This window comes from Leucopleurus acutus, assembly GCF_964270905.1.
Source record: "Leucopleurus acutus genome assembly, chromosome: 9".
In the NCBI taxonomy this organism is placed as follows: Eukaryota; Metazoa; Chordata; class Mammalia; order Artiodactyla; family Delphinidae; genus Leucopleurus; species Leucopleurus acutus.
The window spans coordinates 12,935,049-12,957,813 of NC_139144.1; the positions used below are offsets into that span (position 1 = coordinate 12,935,049).

A 22,765-nucleotide genomic window follows, 5' to 3' on the forward strand; every position below is an offset into this window, starting at 1 on the left:
AGGTCTTCAGGTGGGCCCTGGGCTGGGGGCAGCTTCAACCCAAGACAAGGGATTCCTGCTGCCTTCCCCAGTTCACCTTTGCCCTTTCCACAGTTTATCCTGGGGTCCCCCAGATGTCTGGCATCGGGGGCCCCTCGTCCAGCTCTTCTGGTCCCCCCACCATGCCTTCCCCTCCTCCTCTCCCAGTTTGGGGGCTCCTGCCCGGCGGTGCCCATGAGACTGATGTGCTTCTCTCTGTGGCTGCAGAAGTCGGGGATTTCCTCTCCCTGGACCTGGGCGGCACCAACTTCAGGGTGATGCTTGTGAAGGTGGGGGAAGGGGAGGAGGGACAGTGGAGTGTGAAAACCAAGCACCAGATGTACTCCATCCCCGAGGACGCCATGACGGGCACTGCTGAGATGGTGAGCAGCTCGGGCTAGGGCTTGTGGGGCCAGGGACCTCGGTCAGGACCACCCAGGATCTCGGAGCATGGCTAGTCCTGGTGGGAGGGCCCACCTGTCTACCAGGGGCGGGCAGAGCTGTGGGCCCAGCCTCAGGGGACCCTGCTGCAGAAGGAGGAGGGAGCTGAGAGGCTTAGGTGGACGGCCACTGGGTGCGGCCCCGGAAGGTTGCACCCCTGCCCAATTTCCCAGAAGGATCTGGAACAAGGCAGGGCAGCCAAGAGAGCATGCTGGTCCAACAGGCTCGCAGCCCATCGTTCTATCTCCACCCCACGTGTTGCCCTCACCCTCCACTAGCATGGATGCCAAGTGGCATGACTGCAATGCTAATATCTGACCACGGGGAGGACTCGGGAAGGACCACAGAAGTAGGATGAGCCCTGGGCGGAGGTGGGGAGCAGCCAGAGCCCATCCCCGCGAGGGGCAGGGCTTCAAGGTAGGAGGCCAGCGGCCGCCTGGTCCTTGCCGCAGCCCCGCATGCCGTGGGTCTGGGCATGGAGCAACGCTGGTGCCACCAGGGAGCTCGGTCAATCAGCAGGGCACTCTGTAACGCCCAGCTCTGTGGATAGGCCTTTGTGAATGGGGTGGCAGCTGGTCCTCGCAGGCCCAGGGCTGGGGTGGCCAGAACACTTGGAGGCAACAAAGAACACTCTATGCTGGAGTCAGAAATCGTAGTTATCGCCAGGGATGTGCCTCTGTCCAAAGCCTGAGACTAGACTCCACCGGGTCCAGCCGGGAGGGCCAGGCTAACAGAGCACAGCTGGGCTAGGGACCAACCCCGTCGTCCTGGCATTGCCCTGTCCCGAGGGCTGCTGTCAGCGGGACTGTGGCATGGGGCGGGGCTCAGGGCCTGAGTCCCGACAAGCAGTGCAGAGGCCACGCTCTCCTGGGGCCCTGTGGCTCAGCACGGGCTGAGGAGCGCCTCGGCAGGAGGCTCGCCCCTGCCGCTGATGGCCTCCGCGGTGTGCGTCCTGCAGCTCTTTGACTACATCTCTGAGTGCATCTCCGACTTCCTGGACAAGCATCAGATGAAGCACAAGAAGCTACCCTTGGGCTTCACCTTCTCCTTTCCTGTGAGGCACGAAGACATTGACAAGGTGGGACCAGGTGTAGAGTGGGTGGGGGGAGGTGGACGGATGGACGGACAGACACCCCAGAGAAAGGCACCCATGAACTCTGCCCTGTGCTGCCTTCAAATGCAGCTCCCATTGTTGGGAAAGAGCCTTGGATTCAAACTGGCTCCATCACTTACCTCTCGTGAGACTCTGGGAAATGATCGTATTAGCTGATTCTTACTATTTGCCTCCCACAACCCTATGAGGCATGCGTATCTCCCCCATTACAGGTTAGGAAACTGAGGTGTAGCAACTTGCCCATGGTAGGAAGTGGCAGTGCTGCGGCTCAAACTCAGGCAAACAGGCTCCAACACACCTGTGTGTCACCTCTATGCTGTACCGCTGCCTGTGGCAGAGGTGGCAATGTGCCGGGGCTGAGGGTCTACCCTGCCTTCCAGCTGGCAAGTTAGCCTGTCACAGTTACACGCACACACACACGTACATGTAAATCACACACACACACACACCACACACCAGTTATGCATGCTCACATAGACATGTGTAAATTATACATATGTATGCACATAAATTATACATGTGAATTGTACACATAAATGTATGCGCTGTACATATTTAAATTATACACATGCATGCACTCATGTCGATTATACGCACATATAAACACATAAATTGTACATGCATATTTTTATGCATACATAAATTATACATATATACACACAGGCCAGTTATATATTCATATATATCTACACATGCCAATCATATATACATGTAAATTATACATATCAAGTATACATACATATAAACGTGTAAATTACACATGCATATTTACACGTCAAGTATACATGCATGCATATATGCACATGTCAATCATACATATATACACATTCACAGGTCAACGATACATACACACCCACACACATTGATTATACATACATATATACATGTGTGTGTAAATTATCCAAACATACGCACAGTTATACATAACACACAGGGCCTCTGGGTCAGAGAGAAAGCCAGGTCAGTACTCCTGGCAGAAGCAGGAGCAGGAGCAACGTCTCATATTGCTTTTCCAAGCCCCAGTCCCCGCTGGGTACTGAGGGCCAGGTGGGACCTTCACACGCAGAGGGTGCACACAGGAGAGGAGCCCCGATCTTCTACTGGCTGCACCCCTCTGGACCTCATCCTCACTCTGGGATGACAACCCTGGGCTTAACTACACAAGCATTCTTAAATTGGCTGGGATCCAGCCCTGCAGAAATATGAGATATTAGTAGAAAATTAGCTCCAACACTTCTTGAACTTATACGGCTGCTTTGAGCCTCAGTTTCCTCAGCTTTAAAGTGGGTGCACAGGGACTTCCCTGGTGGTCCAGTGGCTAAGACTTGCGCTCCCAATGCAGGGGGCCCAGGTTCAATCCCTGGTCAGGGAACTAGATCCCACATGCCACAACTAAGAGTTCACATGCCGCAACTAAGGATCCCGCATGCCGCAACGAAGATTCCCCGTGCTGCAACCAAGACCTGGTGCAGCCGGATAAATAAATAAAAATGAGTAAATTAATTTAAAAGAAAGGTTAATTATAAAGTGGGTACACATCCCTGTGGTCCGAGTTAGCTCCCGTCCCTTCACGCCTGCCCCCAGCATCCAGCAGCCACCGAGGCCCCCCTCTCCCCCCAGGGCATCCTTCTCAACTGGACCAAGGGCTTCAAGGCCTCAGGAGCAGAAGGGAACAACATCGTGGGGCTCCTGCGAGATGCCATCAAACGGAGAGGGGTGAGTAGCATCTGCAGCTGCCCCTACCCTGGGCCCCCTCCCCCTCCCCTCCTGCGGGGAAGCCAGGGAGGGCTTTCTGGGCATCCCCCCAGGAAGGGGTCTCTGCCTTCTGCGCCTGGCTGGACTGGCCTGGAGCAGGCTGAGAACCCCCCCAGCCCCATCACCACTGCCTCTATGCCTCTTGGCAGGACTTTGAGATGGACGTGGTGGCGATGGTGAACGACACTGTGGCCACGATGATCTCCTGCTACTATGAAGACCGCCGGTGTGAGGTTGGCATGATTGTGGGTAAGGATGCGCCCCCTGCCTGACCCAGGGGCCTTGGCCACCACCAAAGACAGGGCGAGGCTTCCCGTCTTCAGCAGGCTGCACACGGCCTCTGCGCCAGTCATGGACCCCAGAGGTGCTGGAGCCCAGGGTCTTAGGGAGCAGCAGGGGTGTCCCGGAAGACAATACACCAATGTACATTGGTACTGGGTGTACCAATAAACAGGTGCTGTTTATTGGTAGGAAGCATTTCAACACTCACAAGTCACTGCCTCAGATGGTGTACCAGCTCACGTCCACCTGGCCCATCAGGATTTAATTAAATCACCTTATCTGGTAAGTTGACCGACCTGTACAGATTTGTCCAAGTGGAAGAGGAGAAACCAGAGTGGTGTCATCCCTCCCTGGACAGTCTTACCACACCCCGGGGCAGCCATCTGCCCTGCCCGAAGTGGAGGCAGGTACCAGGAAAGGAGGCAGCACTGGCCCCAGTGGCCCTTTCCCACCAACCAAGGGCCTTTCCCAGAAGTTCCCAAGGCCTTACAATGAGTGTTTACTGAGGAGTGTTTACTGGACACACAGGCGAGTGGGTATTTCCCTGGTTCCCAGAAAGTCAGCACTAAATGTGTTTGCTGCCATGGCCTCTTCAGGGCCAGCCCTGAGGGTTTCTATGTTCTTAGGACCCATCTCCAATTGCATGCACATGTCCTAAGGGGCCGGCGAGCTGCTCTCTGCCTCTCCTCTAGTTTCTCACATCTCCTCCTTCCATTCTCACCTTTTGGATGGGAAGTTCTTTTTTTTTTTTTTTTTAACATCTTTATTGGAGTATAATTGCTTTACAATGGTGTGTTAGTTTCTGCTTTATAACAAAGTGAATCAGCTATACGTATACATATATCCCCATATTCCCTCCCTCTTGCATCTCCCTCCCACCCTCCCTATCCCACACCTCTAGGTGGTCACAAAGCACCCGAGCTGATCTCCCTGTGCTATGCGGCTGCTTCCCACTAGCTATCTATTTTATGTTTGGTAGTGTATATATGTCCATGCCACTCTCTCACTTCGTCCCAGCTTACCCTTCCCCCTCCCCATATCCTAGAGTCCGTTCTCTAGTAAGTCTGTCTTTACTCCCATCTTGCCCCTAGGTTCTTCATGACATTTTTTCTTAGATTCCATATATATGTGTTAGCATACGGTATTTGTTTTTCTCTTTCTGACTTACTTCACTCTGTATGACAGACTCTAGGTCCATCCACCTCACTACAAATAACTCAATTTCGTTTCTTTTTATGGCTAATATTCCATTGTATATATGTGCCACATCTTTATCCATTCATCTGTTGATGGACACTTAGGTTGCTTCCATGTCCTGGCTATTGTAAATAGAGCTGCGATGAACATTTTGGTACAGGACTCTTTTTGAATTATGGTTTTCTCAGGGTATATGCCCAGTAGTGGGATTGCTGGGTCATATGGTAGTTCTATTTGTAGTTTTTTAAGGAACCTCCATACTGTTCTCCATAGTGGCTGTACCAATTCACATTCCCACCAGCAGTGCAAGCGTGTTCCCTTTTCTCCACACCCTCTCCAGCATTTATTGTTTCTAGATTTTTTGATGATGGCCATTCTGACTGGTGTGAGATGATAACTCATTGTAGTTATGATTTGCATTTCTCTAATGATTAATGATGTTGAGCATCCTTTCATGTGTTTGTTGGCAATCTGTATATCTTCTTTGGAGAAATGTCTGTTTAGGTCTTTTGCCCATTTCTGGATTGGGTTGTTTGTTTTTCTGATATTGAGCTGCATGAGCTGCTTGTAAATTTTGGAGATTAATCCTTTGTCAGTTGCTTCATATGCAAATATTTTCTCCCATTCTGAGGGTTGTCTTTTGGTTTTGTTTATAGTTTCCTTTGCTGTGCAAAAGCTTTGAAGTTTCATTAGGTCCCATTTGTTTATTTTTGTTTTTATTTCCATTTCTCTAGGAGGTGGGTCAAAAAGGATCTTGCTGTGATTTATGTCATAGAGTGTTCTGCCTATGTTTTCCTCTAAGAGTTTGATAGGAAAGTTCTATAAGTCCACACCTAAACAGGAGCTCCAGGGGCCCTGGCAGTGCTCCCCTGGCTCTCTCCGGTTCCCCAAGACACCACCACCTGGGCTCTACAGCCGCTTGCCTCGGGCTCGCCCCATCTGGAGCAGAGATGGCAGAGTGGCGCGTGGTCGCATCTGCCCTGATGTGCTTAGAAACATGTTTATGATAATCACCAAGCACTAAACATTAGGAGAAACCATATCAAAGTCTGGATTTCTGTTTTTTCCCCACAAAAACTTGGAAGGCCCGGCATCACTGGGCCTGAATTCCAGGCAGCTCCACTGCTGGTGTGAGGTTGGCATGACTGAGTTGCTGTCCCTGATGGCTTGAGGGGTGTGCAGTCACGTTCAGATTGAAGCTCTGCTGTCACCATTTTGAAACTCTCAGTTTAAGAACAAAGGACCCCATGTTTTCATTTTGCATGGGACCCTGCAAATTACAAATTCCTTAGCCAGGCCCACCTGCAATGGCCTGTGTGCTGTTCCCAAGGGCCCACGCTGTGACATACTCACCTCTGGGTGCCCGCCTCCTCCCCACAACAGAGCCTGGTACAGAGGAGCTCAAACACATGCTTAGAAAGTGCCAGAACACAAGGGTGGTGCATAGATAAGACAAAATCATAACATCCCATACCCATCTCTAATTGGCAAAGCACTCTGACACATGTTCTTTCCCTCATTTCTCTCAACTACCTAGGTAATAGGAGTAGGTGTTACCAACCCCTCTTGGGGAAGAGGAACCGCCCAGGGAGTTGGGCTTATCTACCTGAGGTCACACAGCAAACCCAGGTCTTCCAGCTCTTCGGAGAGCTGGTTTCCTTTGCTCCAGGGGATGTAGGAAGTGCTGGGGGTGGAGGGCTCAAGGAAGCTGGGAAGACAGGGCCACACGGGGCTTCCTGCCGGGGGGATGCACCCAGCCGAGCGGGCATCCCAGGAAGCGCAGCGCCAGGTGCGGCCTGACGCTGCCGCCTCTTGCAGGCACGGGCTGCAACGCCTGCTACATGGAGGAGATGCAGAACGTGGAGCTGGTGGAAGGGGACGAGGGCCGCATGTGTGTCAACACCGAGTGGGGTGCCTTCGGGGACTCGGGCGAGCTGGACGAGTTCCTGCTGGAGTACGACCGTGTGGTGGACGAGAACTCCCTGAACCCCGGCCAGCAGCTGTAAGGACCGCCCCTCCCCCTCCCCACACGACGGCCCCGCCCCGCTCTGGCGGCAGATGGGGCCGGCCCGCAGATAATGGGCTTGTTTTTAAACAGCTCTGGGGAAAAGCAAACTGACAATCCCTTCGTAAGCTGGCTCTTCTCTTCCTTCAGCTCGTACGCGTATGCCCCTCTGTGAACCGGGAACAGTGAGAGATGCCAAGGATTAGTCTTTAAAAAGAGGGTCTATGGGGACTTCCCTTGCGGCCCAGTGGTTAAGACTCTGCGCTTCTACTGCAGGGGGCGTGGGTTCCATCCCTGGTCGTATCCCACATGCCGCGCAGTGTGGCCAAACTAAGACTCCAAAAAAAAAAAAAAAGAGCGTCTGTGGATAGATGAGCAGGAACCTCCCCGCTTCCGACAGGTGACCCCTGGCACAGGAAGGCTCTGAGACGCCCCCCAGCAACGTTAACTGGGTTTAGCCCAGAGTTCCCCAAAGTACAGCTCTGAACACGTTCACAGAATGAATCATAGTATTTGGGGGTATGCTGCGGGTTCGCGGACAGCTGGAGAGCCAGCCCTCACAGAGCTTGTCCTGAGTCAGGGCTCTCCTTTATCAGCCGCCTTCTGCGGCGCGCCAGGCACGTGCTAATTCTTCCATGAGCTTCCTCTCGGGCTCTCATAAACCTCTACTAGGTCGGTAGTATTCAATGTGCTACAACATGAAAATACGGAGGTTTACAGACTCTAGCGCCACCGGGCCAACTCCGTGGATTCCAGGAGCGCAGGGACCTAGGAGCCCTAGCAAGTGAGCAGGGGCCCGCCCAAGGCTGGTCACTAGCCGCTCTAAGCCTGAGCTCCCCCAACTGACACTGGGTGATGAGAACAGCACTCGTTCCACAGCTGTGGGAAAACCCAAGTGGGCTCAGCGCAGGGTCCTCCCTGAGGTTGGCCTCAGAGGGACTGAACCGAGGCCCCACAGTAGAGCGTTCTCCCAAGGCCCCAAAGCCCCTGTTGATAAATGTGGGAACGGGCATGAACCCGGTTTTGCCAAGGCGGGGGGTGGTCACATCCCACATGGCCTCCTCGTGGCCGTGACTGGGGGTGGTGGCTGGCCTCTGCCTGCTGGTGGGGACCTCCCTCCTGGGGGTGACCCGGCTGCTCTCTGTCCAGGTACGAGAAGCTCATCGGCGGCAAGTACATGGGCGAGCTGGTGCGGCTCGTGCTGCTGAAGCTTGTGGACGAGAACCTGCTCTTCCACGGGGAGGCCTCGGAGAAGCTGCGCACGCGCAGCGCCTTCGAGACACGCTTCGTGTCGCAGGTGGAGAGGTGCGTGGGCGCGCGGGGTCGAAGGGTGGGGTACAGGGGTGGCGTGCGCGGGGAGGGGTCCTGGACCCAGACCCACGGGGTGTGGGGGCGGGGCCCGGGCGGGGCTCAGAGAGCAGGGGCGGGGCCCTGGTGAGGTCAGGGGGCAGGAGCCCAGGACCTGGTAAGGTTCCGGGGTGGGGCAACCGCGGCAGTAGTAGCCTTCAGCCCCCAGGGGAACCCGGCGTCGGGCAGCTGACGGAGACCAGGCGTCCTCTCTGTGCTTCCCACCCGCTGTGGACCTCGTCTCACTTCATCCACGCAACAGCCCCGAGGCGCGGCAGTGTCACCCACGTTAGGGCGGAAACCCTGGGTTTAGAGAGAGGAGTAATGACCAGATTACTGCTGGTCCCTGGCGGAGTCAGACCCGCTCCGCTCGGAAGCCCGAACCCCAAAAGCGCTTTGCCTGGGAGAGGTGGCCAGGGGGAGGAGAAGAAGCCGCCGCTGTGGGGATCGGGCTGGTCCGGGACCAAGCGACCCTCCCGCGACGCCCTCCTGTCCCCGCCCCACAGTGACTCGGGCGACCGCAAGCAGATCTACAACATCCTGAGCACGCTGGGGTTGAGGCCATCGGCCACCGACTGCGACATCGTGCGCCGCGCCTGCGAGAGCGTGTCCACCCGCGCCGCGCGCATGTGCGCCGCGGGGCTGGCGGGCGTCATCAACCGCATGCGCGAGAGCCGCAGCGAGGACGTGATGCGCATCACCGTGGGCGTGGACGGCTCAGTATACAAGCTGCACCCCAGGTGGGCCCGCTCAGCCGTCTGCACCTCCCCGCCGGGTCCAACCTCCCTCTTGTGAATTCGCCTCCTAAGGGCAGAGCCCGGGCATCGGTCTCCATCTATGATATGCAGGCCGAAACGGATGCTCTCCGAGGTCCCAAGGATTCTTAATCTCCTCGCTCCCCTAAGCCCACAGACTCAGGGGGAGGTTCCCCTTGGCTTACGTACCCTGCCCTGTCTCAAGCGCGTTAACTAACCGCAGCCCCGCTTGCCCCCTGCTCAGCTTCAAGGAGCGGTTCCACGCCAGCGTGCGCAGGCTGACGCCCAGCTGTGAAATCACCTTCATCGAGTCGGAGGAGGGCAGCGGCCGGGGTGCGGCCTTGATCTCCGCGGTGGCCTGTAAGAAGGCCTGCATGCTGGGCCAGTGAGAATAAAGGCTGCAAGGCAAGGAGGAGGCTGTGGCCGCTACTAGACCTGGGCTCCAGGGGACACACTTCCTACAGGTCCCCCCAACCTGGTCCAGTCAAGAGGCTTCTCCTTGTAAGGACCTTGGATGCCTCCCATCCCCGCTGTCACCCCAGGAGATGGGGAAAGCTTCTCTGGGGATGCGGTGAGGCCCTGAGCAGGGCTCTTCTCTCAGGGTCAGTTGGTAGGATAGCCCTAGGGCCCTGACTGGGTTGGGGGCTGAGATGAACAGGAATGGAGAACCCCCAAAGTACCTCACCTTTCTTGCTGCAATCAGGGGCCCAGAAGGGAGTTATTAACTCAGGATTTTGTTGCATTTCTGCACTGCTTGCCTCTTGGAGCTTTCAGCCTGGCTCAGCCCTTGCTCTGGGAAGGGGGTGCCCTCTGGACTCTACCATGGCCTGGCTTCCCTGGGAACCCAGCCCACATAGAGAGGCAGCCCTCATGACCTGGCCAGACCTAGACCTGGGCTCCACAGGGGGCCCGGGGAGCTGCAGATCACCCAGGCCTGGGAAATGGAAGGGACCAGCTCCATGTTGGAGGCTGTGGGTACCCCGAGGCCTGGAGATGGCAGCCTTTTCCCTCCCATCCTGCCATCCCTGAGTGGTTTCTGGTTCTGGGATGGACCCTCACAGGAGGTGCAAGAGACAGAGTCCCCAAAGCCCCTGCCCAGAGGGGCCCAGGAAGAGGAGGAGTCCCCCTACCCACAGACAGGCCTGGGAGCATCTCCGGGATCCAGTCCTCGGCTCCCACAGTGCTGGGCACTCAGAAACCCCAGCAGCACTCAGCACACCCCCAAGGGACAACCCAGGCCTCTTTCTTCTCACCAGACCTCCATGTACCACACCAACCTCTCCATGCCCAACCTGGGACTGTGTGGGGTTTTTTAATTAAAAGTTTTAAAAGTTTAGAACATGACCTTGTCCACCATTCTTTGATCTCTGTGTATAAGACTGTGGGACAATAAACATATAGACGTGGTCACATGTACACAGACACTCTGCAGGCCTAGGCGTGTTTTGGAGTTTGCCATCCTCTCCACAGAGCTATGCCAGGGAGTGTGAAGAGTGACAGACCAGGCCTTAGGAACAGGAATGGGGTGGTGTGGCGGGGTGTGGTCAGAGGTCCTGGACTTGCCCAGGCCTCTGCCCACCAGCCTGTGGGATGCGGGGTGTGGTTCTGAGGTCTCCGAGAGCTCCAAGGGAGTGTCAGGGAAGGAGTGGGGCTGCTCTGGGAAGGGGGACGGCTGGTTCTTGGGACTGGTCCTGCTGCAGGTCGGTCTCAACAGGGGATCCCTTGGAGCCACTTGGGTTGTGACAGTGACTGCAGTGGGAGGCCAGGATTATAAGAAGTCACATGATTTCTGCGGTCTTTCCAATTTCGTCCTGAATGAAATGCCTACTTCAAGTTAGTCAAGCCTAGGGCCTAAGACCAGTTACTTATGAACACGTATTCGTAAGATTTTAACATACACGCACTTTTTTTTCAGGTTTTTGGATGTTATCTTTTCTTAATTTAACTTTTATTTTATATTGGACTATAGTTGATTTACAACGTTGTGTTAGTTTCAGGTGTACAGTAAAGTGACTCAGTTATACATATATCCATTCTTTTTCAGATTCTTTTCCCATATAGGTTATTACAGAGTATTGAGTAGAGTTCCTTGTGCCATACAGTAGGTCCTTGTTGATTATCTATTTTGTATACAGTAGGGTGTATTCCACTCACTTTTCAATGAGAGAAACTATCCAGCAAATCTGGAATGACTGTGTTGTTTTATTCAGAACTTAACCCCAATTGTGATTTTGAGTTGTCACATCCTCCTTGAGATGCTCTCTCGTTTCCACGTATGCCTCATGTGGAATTTAGTTCTCTCGAGTCTAAATTATGCATCAGAAGTTTGTGTGAGCATCTGATGACTTCATTATCAGTAGTAATGTACTCGTGTTCCACCATTCAGCTGCAGTATTTGATCTCATTTTACCATAAATTATTTCCTAGCTGTCCTTTATGTTATGGTTTAGGGCATGGTATTGTTTTTTGTTTTTTGTTTTTTGTTTTACAATTCTCCATGGAGGTAGCTTGTATAGCCTATGAATTTCATTTCAGGAGAGTAAAGGAGGTGTTATAAAATACTTACTTGCTATACAAAAGGGACATTGGGGCTGATGGATGAGAGCCCTGCTCTCCCAGCTGGCCTCCCCGCATTCCTCACCCCAGTGGGCCGTCTCCTGTACCCGGTTCAGGGAGCAGCCAGCAGCCCACTCCTGCTCTGGGCGGTCCCCAGCCCCCCAGCCCCTGTCTGCCCCGGGCCTGCAAGGAGCCTCGAGGCTGCTGCTCTGGCACAGCGGATGGAGCCTGGGCCCCTCACTCTGCAGTTGAGCCCCCCAAGAAGGGCTCGTGACCCACTTTCATGGGGATCCCAGGGGAGGCTTGGGGTCCAGGCAGTGCTCCGTGCTCCAAAAGCATCACGTGGAGGCTCTGTTTGGGGTCACAGGCAGCTCAGGGCTGGTTTCTGCCCCTTGGTCAGAGGGGCCAGAGGCCAGGGCCAAGCATCTTCAGCAAAACCTCTGAGAATCCCCAGGGGTCTCAGGCCAGAGACCATCCTCAAAACCACCAACTGCCCTCCCAAGCCCAGTGGGGGCCCCGGGCCAGCCCCCGCACCACTGCTGTCCTCTTGGCCTGAGTGGGTTCTGGGCTGGAACTGCAGGAAGGACAGTCAGGTGGGGTTACGGGGGCCCCTCGTTCAGCATGAGAGTGGTGAGAGTTGCGACTCTGCTCTCAGGAGGCGTTTCACCCGGTGCTGTCAGGGTGGGTAGACACCCGGATGTCACAGGGCGGGCGGGGGGGCCTGAAGGTCGCCAGGAACGTGGCTGGAATCTGCTCGGGGGCCCTGTCCTCCCCCAGCCCAGGCAGAGGCTGCCAAGTTTGGGCCTATCCTCTCCTCCTGTCCTTATTTGGTGCGCGCCAGGTGATAAGGCTGAGACATAAAGGGGGCTGTGGGCCCCTCGCAGCAACCAGGCTGCTGCAGAGAGAGACGATGGTGAGTGCCAGGTGGGGGGGACTCAAGGCCAGTGGCCCCCCAGGTGCTGTCCTTTGGGCTGGCGGAGCGGAGCCAGTGACTTCTGTGCTTGTGTTGGGCCCGGAGAGACGGTCTCCAGGGACAGGAAGAGGACCCTGACCCGGGCTCTCCCAGGAATGCTCTGGGGAGGTCCGTGGCAGGGAGTCCTCGGGGAGCTGGGGAGAGGACCCCTCCGCTCCCACTGTGTTGCAGGCCAGCAGGAAGGCGGGGACCCGGGGCAAGGCTGCGGCCACCAAGCAGGCCCAGCGAGGCTCTTCCAACGTCTTTTCCATGTTTGAGCAAGCCCAGATCCAGGAGTTCAAGGAAGTGAGTGCCCTACCCCCAGCAACCTGGGACCCATCCGGACACCCTGCCCCCAGCACACCCCTCTTCTCTGTAGGTCAGTGGTCCTGGCCCCTGTCCTTGCTCCTCCCACCACCCAGGATGCCCCCACCTCCCGCCTCCCCCGGGTGGGGACTGCTCCCACCTGCAGACTATAGCCTGCACCTCACAGGCCTTCAGCTGCATCGACCAGAATCGTGACGGCATCATCTGCAAGTCGGACCTTCGAGAGACCTACTCGCAGCTAGGTGAGGGCGTCCACCTCCCACCCGGCCCGGCCCTGCTGGCACCAGGGTCCCGGCTCAGAGCTGCTGGGCTGGGGGGAGCCCGCTGAGAGGGGATGGGCAGGCTCTCAACAGGCAGCGCCCTGGCCTGTATTCTTCTCCCGGCTCACCCTCCCGCCTCCTCTCACACCCCTCCCCCATCACACCCCCTCCCCCATCACACTTTCCTTCCACTTCACCTCCCCCACCCAGAGCTGCCTCTCACTCTCTACCCTGGGAAGGAGGGAGGGGCAGCCCAGGCCCTACTCGGGGACACTCAAGGTCCCTGTGTCCATTTCACGTCCCGCCCCACCAGGGAAGGTGAATGTCCCAGAAGAGGAGCTGGATGCCATGCTGCAGGAAGGGAAGGGGCCCATCAACTTCACAGTCTTCCTCACACTCTTTGGAGAGAAGCTCAACGGTGAGCCTGGGGCGGCTCTGGATCCCCCTGGCCAGGCAGCGAGCTTGAACCCCACCTGGACCCTGCCTGGACCCGGCCTGAATCCCACCCAGACCCCTTCCATACCGTACCTGGCCCTCACCCACCCAGAGGTTGTAGGGGCCACCTCTGCATTCCAGACCCATGAGCACTGATCACCCCAAGTCTCGGGGTTGGGAAATATGCCTTCAGATTCCAGTCCCAAATCCCCAATCCTAGTCTCCCTGCCAGGCTCACCCATCTCAGAAGGACAGCCGCTCCTGGCACCTCTGAGCCCCGAGGGGCGCTTTCTGTCGGAACACCCTCTCGCTTCTCTGGGCCTGGAGGACTCCCCCTGCACCCTGGGTTCCTCCTGGGTGGGACCGGGAGGATGGCAGTGTGGCTGCTTACCTGACCCCCTCGGCCTCCCAGGGACAGACCCCGAGGAAGCCATCCTGAGCGCCTTCCGCCTGTTTGACCCCAGTGGCAAGGGCGTGGTAAACAGGGACGAGTAAGTGGGAGCAGCAGGGCGAGTGCCGGGGGCACCATGTTGGATGGAAGCAGGGAGGGCGGAGGGTCGCCTTGTGAGGGTGGCCACCTGGACTTTGGGGCCCTCTCTGCTTTGGGGTGGTGGCCACCTGGGCCAGGGGAGCCCCCATTTTCCCCTCCCGGATCGGCCGCCCCTGCAAGGCCCTCCCCACTGCTCCCCACCTCCTCCAGGTTCAAGCAGCTTCTCCTGACCCAGGCGGACAAGTTCTCTCTGGCCGAGGTGAAGATTCCGGCTCCTTCGACACCCCTCCAGGCCCCTTCGCAGGGCCCCCAGCCCGCAGGGCCCTGGGGAGGTCTCGGTGACCCACTGCCCTCGTGGGCGTAGGGCCCAGCTTTCCGGGGAGGTGCCACCTCTCTTGGGATCTGGAGGGTGAAGGACATGGAATCAGAAAAGGAGGAGGGTGCAGGCTGGGTGAGCTGTGTGCAGAGGCGCAGGCGTGAGAGTGCGGTGCACCTCAGGATCTGGAAGAGGTTTCCTACACTGGGGAGGGGGAGGGGAGGGGAGGGGAGGGGGAGGGGAGGGGAGGGGGAGGGGAGGGGAGGGGAGGGGGAGGGGAGGGGAGGGGAGGGGAGGGGAGGGGAGGGGGCCGGGCCCGTGGCCAGGGTGGGCCCTGAGACCCACGGCACCCTTCGCTCCTGCCCCAGCCTCCGGCTGAAAACGCTTAGGGGCAGCGTACAGCCCCAGGGGTGGGCGAAGGGTCTCAGGTCTCCCTCGGGTCACGGGCACCGGCCCCCAGGACGCCCTGGCTGGGCGGTGTCTCACCAGTGCCTCCCCAGGTGGAGCAGATGTTCGCCCTGACGCCTATGGACCTGGCCGGGAACATCGACTACAAGTCCCTGTGCTACATCATCACCCATGGGGACGAGAAGGAAGAGTGAGCCCGAGGCGCTAGCGGCTGGGACTCAGGGCCGGCCTGTGGGGACACCTCAATAAACGCTGTTTCCGAATTAGACCCACAGTGGTGGCCTGTCTGTGACAGATGGGGTGGGGCTCCACAGGGACTGCTGTAAGAACCAGCCCGGCCCTCACCGGCCCCCTCCGTTCACCCCACACCGTCCCGTGATATATGAACCGGGATGTGCCCGGCTTACAGATGAGGACGCCGAGGCCTGCGAGGGTGCCCAGGCCACTCCTCTAGGAGAGGAAACCCAGAGCTTTATGCCCATCTCCACCAGGCCCGGATCGAGCCACGCGACGGGGCTCTGCTCAGCAAATATCTGCCAATGGCCCAAGGACTCTGCCCTCCTGGGACCCCATCTCTGCACACGGGCTCAGGTGGGCATCTCTGCACGTGCATGTGGTGTGCTGGGCCCTGTGTGAAAGGCACCGAGGGACCCATTTGAAAACACAACAGGTGAGGTGCCTTGTCACCAAAGGAGGGGCTGGAGTACACGCAGACTTCCAAAGGAATTGGCCTCATGCCTCGGGGGTGAAAGGATCAGGCTGCCAGAGAGGGAATGGGTGTCTCTGGAGGGCATTGCTCGTGCCCCGTTCCCCACCTCACCTACAGAAACCAGGAGCTGGGGGGCACCCAGCCTCATCCTGGGAATGGGAGGGGGAGCAGGGCAACCTCCAGAGCACCCATGGCAGGGAGGGGGAGGAAGAGGCAGTGGGGAGAGAGACAGCTTGAACCTGGGCAAGACCCAGAACACAGGAAGTCCTTCTCTGGACAGGAAGCAACGCTGAGTAAGAGCTCTCTGCCTCCCCCGCCACCCCACCACCACCCACTCCCTCCAGGCCCTGCTGCAATCCCCCAGCTGGGGAGGCGGGAGGAGGTGAGGGAGAAAGGAGGAACTGACCACATTCCCTCCAGAAGGCAAGCAAGAGGGAAGGCATTTCACCCGACGGGTGTTCAGTTTGGATGTTTACCTGGGACTTGGCAATTTTAATTACTACATTGCGAATTGAGATTTAAAGTTATCATGGCCTTTCTATTACTTATTCGTGATCACAGATGTCATGGCACTGCCTGAGTCTTCATCCAGAGAGCAGGCAGCCTCCCCGACTCTGCCCCCTACCCCCGCCACAGCATGCTTGCCGGGAAGATGGGTGAAAAGGATCAAGCAGGTGTTGGGAATTCCCTGGCGGTCCAGTGTTTAGGACTTGGTGCTTTCACTGCTGGGGCCCGGGTTCAGTCCTGGTCAGGGGACTGAGATCCTGCAAGCCTCACAGCATGCGCGCGCGTGCGCGCGCACACACACACACACACACACACACACAGCAAAAACAAAAGTCAAGCATCAAGCAGGTGTTATGATTCTAGCTCATGAGTTCTGCTTGTTCAACAAACTGATTTCAAGAAGTAAGGGATGGGGCTTCCCTGGGGGGACAGTGGTTAGGAATCCACCTGCCAATGCAGGGGACACAGGTTCAAGCCCTGGTCCAGGAAGATCCCACATGCCACGGAGCAACTTAGCCCGTGCGCCACAACTACTGAGCCTGAGCACCACAACTACTGAAGCCCGCACAGCTAGAGCTCATGTTCCACAACAAGAGAGGCCACCACAATGAGAAGCCTGCACGCTACTAGGGAGAGTAGCCCTTGCTTGCCGCAACTCGAGAAAGCCTGGCGCAGCAACAAAGACCCAATGCAGTCAAAAATAAATAAATGAAATAAAATAAACCATGATAACTGTAGAAAAATGACTGATAAAAAGCTCCAAATATTAAAAAAATAAAGTTCAAAAATTAATTAATTAAAAAAAAAGAAGTAAGGGATTTTATAATTCAAGCCTCTTCAAGGAAAAATCGTGAAAGACTCTGAAACAGACCAAAAAGATCATAGGTGTGTGAACAAAGAACAAAAAGCGTCGTTCACCACCCAGTTCTACAAGTCACAGCCCACTGCGGTCGCCCACCATCCGGATGGAAGACAGGAGGAAGCATTCTGTGCTTTGGATAACTGGCCCCTAGATAGTTAGATGCATATCTCAGGAAGGATTCCAATAACCCCAGATTCCTGCATCTTCCCATACATTGAAAAGGACTAGAATCATTAACTTGATTTGTGACTAGGAGTCACACATCCTTTGTCCTTTGTGACTAGGAGTAACACATCCTTTGTCCTTTGTGACTAGGAGTAATCTTTTACCAAGACGTATGCTTGACTACATGTATCTCCTAGCCAAAAAAATCGTATATAAACTGGCTTCTCGCCTTCCTCTTCAGAGCAGTTCCAAGGAGCTCGCGGAGCAGCTGTCTCTCAGGCTACTGTCCTCAGTAAGACCCGCAGGAGGGCCTTGAGCCAGGGCCGACCCGCTGTGCTGCTGAGTCCCTTGGGCTTTGAGTGGTGCAAGCAGAGATGGCTGCAAAGGCAAATGCAAATTAAAAATGAGAAAAAGTTAATACTCGCTGATGCAAAGAAAGTAAACACTCTCCTCCCCTTCCTTAGAGCATTTCCTTTAGAAAACTTGTAAGTTCTTTCTGTGTGTGTGTGTGTGTGTGTGTGTGTGTGTGTGTGTGTGTGTGTGTGTGTGTGTAAATCTGTTTAAAAGCTAAATCAGCCTCTTGCCAGTTTGACAACGCTGGACCGTCTCCCAAGAACCTGGGGGCATCTCTCTGGAGAGAGGTTGCACCTCCCTCGCCCAGATGCCCTGTGTGGTAGGAGCTTGATTTCCATGGCCCGGCTTGCAAGCCTGCTTCCAGTTGTAAAGAGATGAGAAGTTTGCTCTTCCTCCAGATAAAGGCAGTTAGCAAACGCAGGTGGCCCCCTCAGTCCCAGTGGGGCAGGGCGGGGTGGGCGGCGGGTGAGCTGTGTGACAGACAGTGCTGCCAGGCCTCTCACTCAGGACTGGTTTCTGTTTCTCTTGAGGATGAGGACAGATGGGTTGAACTGGCATGAAAGGGGCGAGACTACTTCCTGCTCTGCCATCTCTGTGATGAGCAGAGTCCTGGCTTCGTGCTTATTCAGTAACGCATCTGTCTTCTTTCTTGTGACTTTGGTGGAGAGGTTTTCTGGGTTGGCAGGAGATGTTCTTTGAATTATCACCCCAGCTTCGCCTGAAGCTCCATCCCACCGGAGCCTCAGCCTCGCTGGAGCGGGTGGGGAGTGGGGGATGGGAAGGTGGGGACAGAGTGGCCTCACCGGGCTGGCCAGGTGTGCAGCGCGTGGTCAGGGTGGATCCAGGCCCCTGTTCGCTGTATTTTCTAATTTTATCCTGAGACTGTGCAGCCCCCAGCCTGGGCCCCAGTCCCTGCCCTGCCTCCACCCCATCTCAGAGGCAGGGCTCACATTCTTTCTTTAGCCATTTTGACACCACTGATAAAGTTAGAGACAGCCTCTTTTATCAGTTCTGCCCTGGCATGAGAAATCTGCGATCCGTCTGCTTCTCCAGAAGATGTGGCCTGTCTGGAGAATTAGCCGACAGGGTCTGATAGCTGTCACTCTCCCTATAGCCCACCTCGCCCACCCTCTGGTCCAGGCCCTCTCCCAGCCGGCTGAGAGGTCCAGTCCCCCAGTTTGGGTGACTGAGTTGATCCAAGAGATCTCAGTGTTGGTGCTTTGCTCTGATTTCACTGCAGCAACGATGCAGTTACACTGGAGAGACTAGTAAATAATAGGTCTACATACACTTGCCTCTTTGCAGTGAGCCTTCTAGACTCTTCTGGCCTGAAAGGCCAGGAATGTGGAGATGCAGAGGGAGGCACCGTGCTCGGGGAGGCCTTCTCCGCGGCAAAGGAGCAGGCCTGGGAGTCGGGGCCACACTCATCGTGTAGGTGAGTGACCTTGAACGACCCCTGCTCCCTCTCTGGGACTCGGTTTCCTCATCTGTGAAGGAGAGGCAGGGCTGGATGTGAACAGCACCTGATGCTTGTTGAGCACTCCTGCACCAGGCACTGTGGAGATACCTTCCAGGGCCACACGTGGCAGACTCCTCATTGCCAGCCTCTAGCCCCAGAGTAAAGTCTATGCTTCTCAGCCTCCTTGCCAATAGGTGTGACCCAGTGGGTATCAGTTTTGCCCTTAAGAGACAGATGTGTGCCCTTCTTTACCTCCCTTCCTGGCATACGACCCCCAGGGCTGTTGTGGGGGGGGCGTGGGCTGGACCCAGCTGGGTCCCTGACACTTGGGGGCACCCCACGACAGCTAGACCTCCTGTCCACAAGAAGAGAAATAAAATTCTATGTAATCGGGCTTCCCTGGTGGCGCAGTGGTTAAGAGTCCGCCTGCCAATGCAGGGGACACGGGTTCGATCCCTGGTCCCGGAAGGTCCCACATGCCGCGGAGCAAATAAGCCCGTGCGCCACAACTACTGAGCCTCTGCTCTAGAGCCCGCGAGCCACAACTACTGAGCATACGTGCCATCACTACTGAAGCCCATGCGCCTAGAGCCCGTGCTCTGCAACAAGAGAAGCCACCACAATGAGAAGCCCGCGCACCGCAACGAAGAGTAGCCCCTGCTCGCCGCAACTAGAGAAAGCCCACGCGCAGCAACGAAGACCCAACACAGCCAAAAATAAATAAAATAAATTTATAAAAAAAGAAAAAAACACTTCTATGTGATCGAAGCCCTATTATTTGGAGTTTTTTTATAGTTATAGCAGAACCTATTCCTAACCAACACAGTATGGCCATTATCCCCACCTCAGCGGCAGGGAAACTGAGGCACCCCGTGGTTAAGCAAACTTTTCAGAGCCACACACAGCCCGGAGGTGGCACAGCCAAGTTTGAATCTGCTGTCAATCTTTGTGTGGACTGATACCAGGCAGAGCATGTGGCACTAAGGCTATAAGTCTGGGTCTTTCTCTCCAGGACAATAAACTGGCCACAAGTGGCCCCAGAGAGCCCATGGATGGACTGAGTCCTCACACGTGGAGGCCCCCCACACACACCCAGGGGCTGAAAATGAAAACATGTGAATTATTGATATATACCTCTTAACAGCACTCACCCACACCCTGCCAGCCTCTTCTGAGATCAGCCCAGAGTAAGCCCCCTGCGACAGACACTAGTTTTAGTTCAGGACCACCGGGCATATCCACAGGGCGGGGGCCACTGCAGCACTTGATTTTGTTTTTCTGATTCAATGTGCAGCTGGAGGAACGTGCAGATGTCTTGGGGGTGGGCTGGTACCCCAGACAGTTAATGGGTGCTGTCTGCACAGGTGACCTGACAGTTTCCTAGCAGCGAGGGGGGAGGGGAGGTGGTGAGGGCCTTAAAAGGGTGGCAAGCTGGAGGAGTTGTCGTCTGTTTTGAGGTGACAGAGCCCCTGCGAGCCACAGCTCGTCTGCATACCACAGTGGGGCAATCACACCATAGTCAAGCCTTTCTGTGTGTCAAGTTCATGCAGAGCTGCTCCATGAGGAGGCCAAGTCTGTTTCTCCACCCTGGAACCTGGGCTGGCCCATGGCTTGGTGGCCTCAAGCAGCCTGTGGTTCTGTCCTCACTTCCTTGGAACGGGAGGTCATTGTGCAAGGCAGAGCCCAGAATAAATGTCACGTGAGAGAGAGCCCTGGCCCTCGGCCATCCCACCCAAGGCTGGACTTGGAACTGAGACTGTTGGACCCCTAGCTGCTGTCAAATGGCCATGTCCAACCTCAGGCAGGAAGAGACAACGAGCTGTCGGGGCACCCACTGCACCACAAGAAATAGGAAATTGTTGCTTTAAGTCAGTAAGACTTGGGATGGTTTGTTTTGCTGTCATAGATGAGAGGAGGAGGAAATAATGTCAAGGAGGAGGAAATTTTCCCCTCTCCCCTCGTGAGTTCTTGTGGCTGGACCAATAATAAAGTTGAACAAGACCAGTTAACAGGAGAAAAAGAAACACATTTTAATTCCTGCACATGGAGGTCTCATGGGAATGGGACCTAAGAAGCCACCAAAGCAGGCAGCTTCTATACTTTTTAGACAAAGAAACCAATTTGGGAGGAGTTGACAGCATGAAGAAACTGAGGTTTTGAGGGCTTAATTGGGGAAGAATCTAAACAGAATTTGGGTTTGGGTTGTAAATTTAAAAAGTCACAAGGTGTGTTCATGCAGGCTTCTCGCCCCAATTTCCCGTCTCTAGCAATAAGGGTGTCCTTCCCCCTCCAGGCGTAGGGAGCCCACCTTTCGCAAGAGAGGTGATTTCCTGCTTTCAGGGAGACAGAAAGGAGGCTCAGGATGTCCCTCCTGCATTGGTCATTTCTTAAGTAACTTTAATTCAAAATAATCAATATGCCATTGTGGCCTATTATGGGATGGCCCACCCTGAGTCCCAACAGTAGCACTGCCAAAACTTTAAGAAAGATGAACTGACAATTGAGATCCTTTCCTTCATTTTGACCTTCGGTTACAGGAAACAAGGCCCACTCCAACTGGCTCACGGCTCACTGGTACCCCAGGCACCCATGGTTTTTGGTTAGAGACTTGCTGAGACCAGCTCCTCTGATGGAGGACACAGGGCATGGAGATGCTGAGAGTGCAGGCTGGAGGGAGCTGAGCCAGAAGGTGCGGGAACAGCTCTGGTGGTCATCAGGGCTGTGCCCGCCCCCTCACAGGTCCCACATGTGGCCTTCTGGACTCCTTGGGCTTCAGGCCCCAGCACAGGTACCACCTCCCTAGGAAGCCATCTCCCGACACAGGTCTGGGCCATGCTCCACCTAGGGCTTGTCCAGACCACCCTTAGGTCAGCCCAGCTTCCCGGCTTCAGCAGCAGAAGCTTAGAGACGTGCGTCATCCCATCCCTAGCACCAAGCCTGGCCCGTAGCAGGTGCTCGGGGAATGTCTCGCGAATGATTATAGCGATATTATGAATGTCCCGACTCCTGGAGCCTGAGACCGGGAAGCTTTGTAGGTTCTGTGGGTCCGTGGGGTCTGCGGTTTCTCTCCAGCAGGCCTTCGGCCACAGGAGACAGCACGGAGGAAAGGGGCAGGAGCTGTGGCTGCGGGGAAAAGGGGTAGCTCTTCTCCCACTGTCCCCTCCAGCTCTGCCGCCCACTGCCCTTCAGTGCCCGTCTGCGCTACCCCAGGGGTCTGGAACAGCCTCTGACCTCCACCTGCCAACTCGCCTTGGCCCTGCCCCCGCCCACAGGATGCTCTGCTGACGCGCACAGCCACCCAGCTCCAAAATAGAGCCTTACCATCCCTGCCCGCCCCGTTCTGCCGTCAGCAACACCTCCACCATCCTCCCCTGACCCGCTCCTTAACTCTCACCCCTACAAGGGTGAGAGTTTGTCCTCCTCCCACCCCTACAAGGCTGCCCTCCCCAGCACCTCCCCAGGTGCCCTGGTCAGCCCAGCTCCAGCCTGATTGTCCTGCCCCCTCTGACTCCCGCTGCTGGCCTGACCTGACCCCCGACACCCTCCCTGCGAATGTCCACAGCTTTCTGCTTCCACAGTGCAAGGAGTTGCCTTGCAGTGGACAGGGGTCATTTTCCCAGCTCAGTGCCTGTCCGCTTTCTAATAGCACTGATTCCCATGAGGAATTACTTCTCTCAGAACGTGTGTGGCTCTGATGGGGGTAGTTCCTGGTAACCAACCCTACAGAGGCGAGGGGCTCAGACCTCATCTACACAGCGGGCAGCAGGCACTTGGGCCAGCCAGCTGGACCACCTTACCCAGACTGTTTCATGAGTGAGTAATCTTAGGGCAGAGGGAACCCTGGGGGCTGGCATCAGATCAGAGAACTCCAGACAGGAGATGACTGCTGTGCTCCCAGCTTCACGGCCCTCCTGTGCTTTCCATCTGTTCCCAAACCCAGGCCTCCAACCTCCCACCAATGCTGTGTCTCCCTTATACTGATATCCACCTAATCAACTACCTTTGTTTTGTTTTTTTTTAATTTTATTTATTTTTTTATTTGGCTGGGTGG

General features: G+C 55.8%; 2 protein-coding genes across 4 annotated transcripts in view; both read left to right on the plus strand.

Annotated features, from left to right (window-relative positions):
- The window catches only part of GCK (glucokinase), a gene marked incomplete at its 3' end in the record, with an annotated part of 45,954 nt that extends 36,651 nt beyond the window's left edge, over window positions 1–9,303 (plus strand). The window contains exons 3-10 of one of the 3 annotated variants that reach the window (XM_082847050.1): window positions 94–401; window positions 1,418–1,537; window positions 3,194–3,289; window positions 3,478–3,577; window positions 6,626–6,809; window positions 7,962–8,117; window positions 8,666–8,899; window positions 9,159–9,303. In XM_082847050.1, the coding sequence (XP_082703176.1) occupies window positions 94–401; window positions 1,418–1,537; window positions 3,194–3,289; window positions 3,478–3,577; window positions 6,626–6,809; window positions 7,962–8,117; window positions 8,666–8,899; window positions 9,159–9,303 (1,343 nt within the window). Of the gene's footprint in view, window positions 1–93; window positions 402–1,417; window positions 1,559–3,130; window positions 3,290–3,477; window positions 3,578–6,625; window positions 6,810–7,961; window positions 8,118–8,665; window positions 8,900–9,158 lie in introns of all 3 variants that reach the window. The other 2 variants (XM_082847051.1, XM_082847052.1) reach the window with 2 other exon arrangements.
- Window positions 9,304–12,605: 3,302 nt separating this feature from the next.
- MYL7 (myosin light chain 7) lies at window positions 12,606–14,852 on the plus strand (the record flags this gene model as incomplete). The annotated part of the gene is made up of 6 exons (XM_082847064.1): window positions 12,606–12,728; window positions 12,916–12,991; window positions 13,323–13,427; window positions 13,857–13,935; window positions 14,145–14,193; window positions 14,751–14,852. Exons 1-6 carry the CDS (start codon window positions 12,693–12,695, stop codon window positions 14,850–14,852), a joined length of 447 nt encoding a protein of 148 aa, XP_082703190.1. The 5' UTR covers window positions 12,606–12,692.
- Window positions 14,853–22,765: the final 7,913 nt, after the last annotated feature.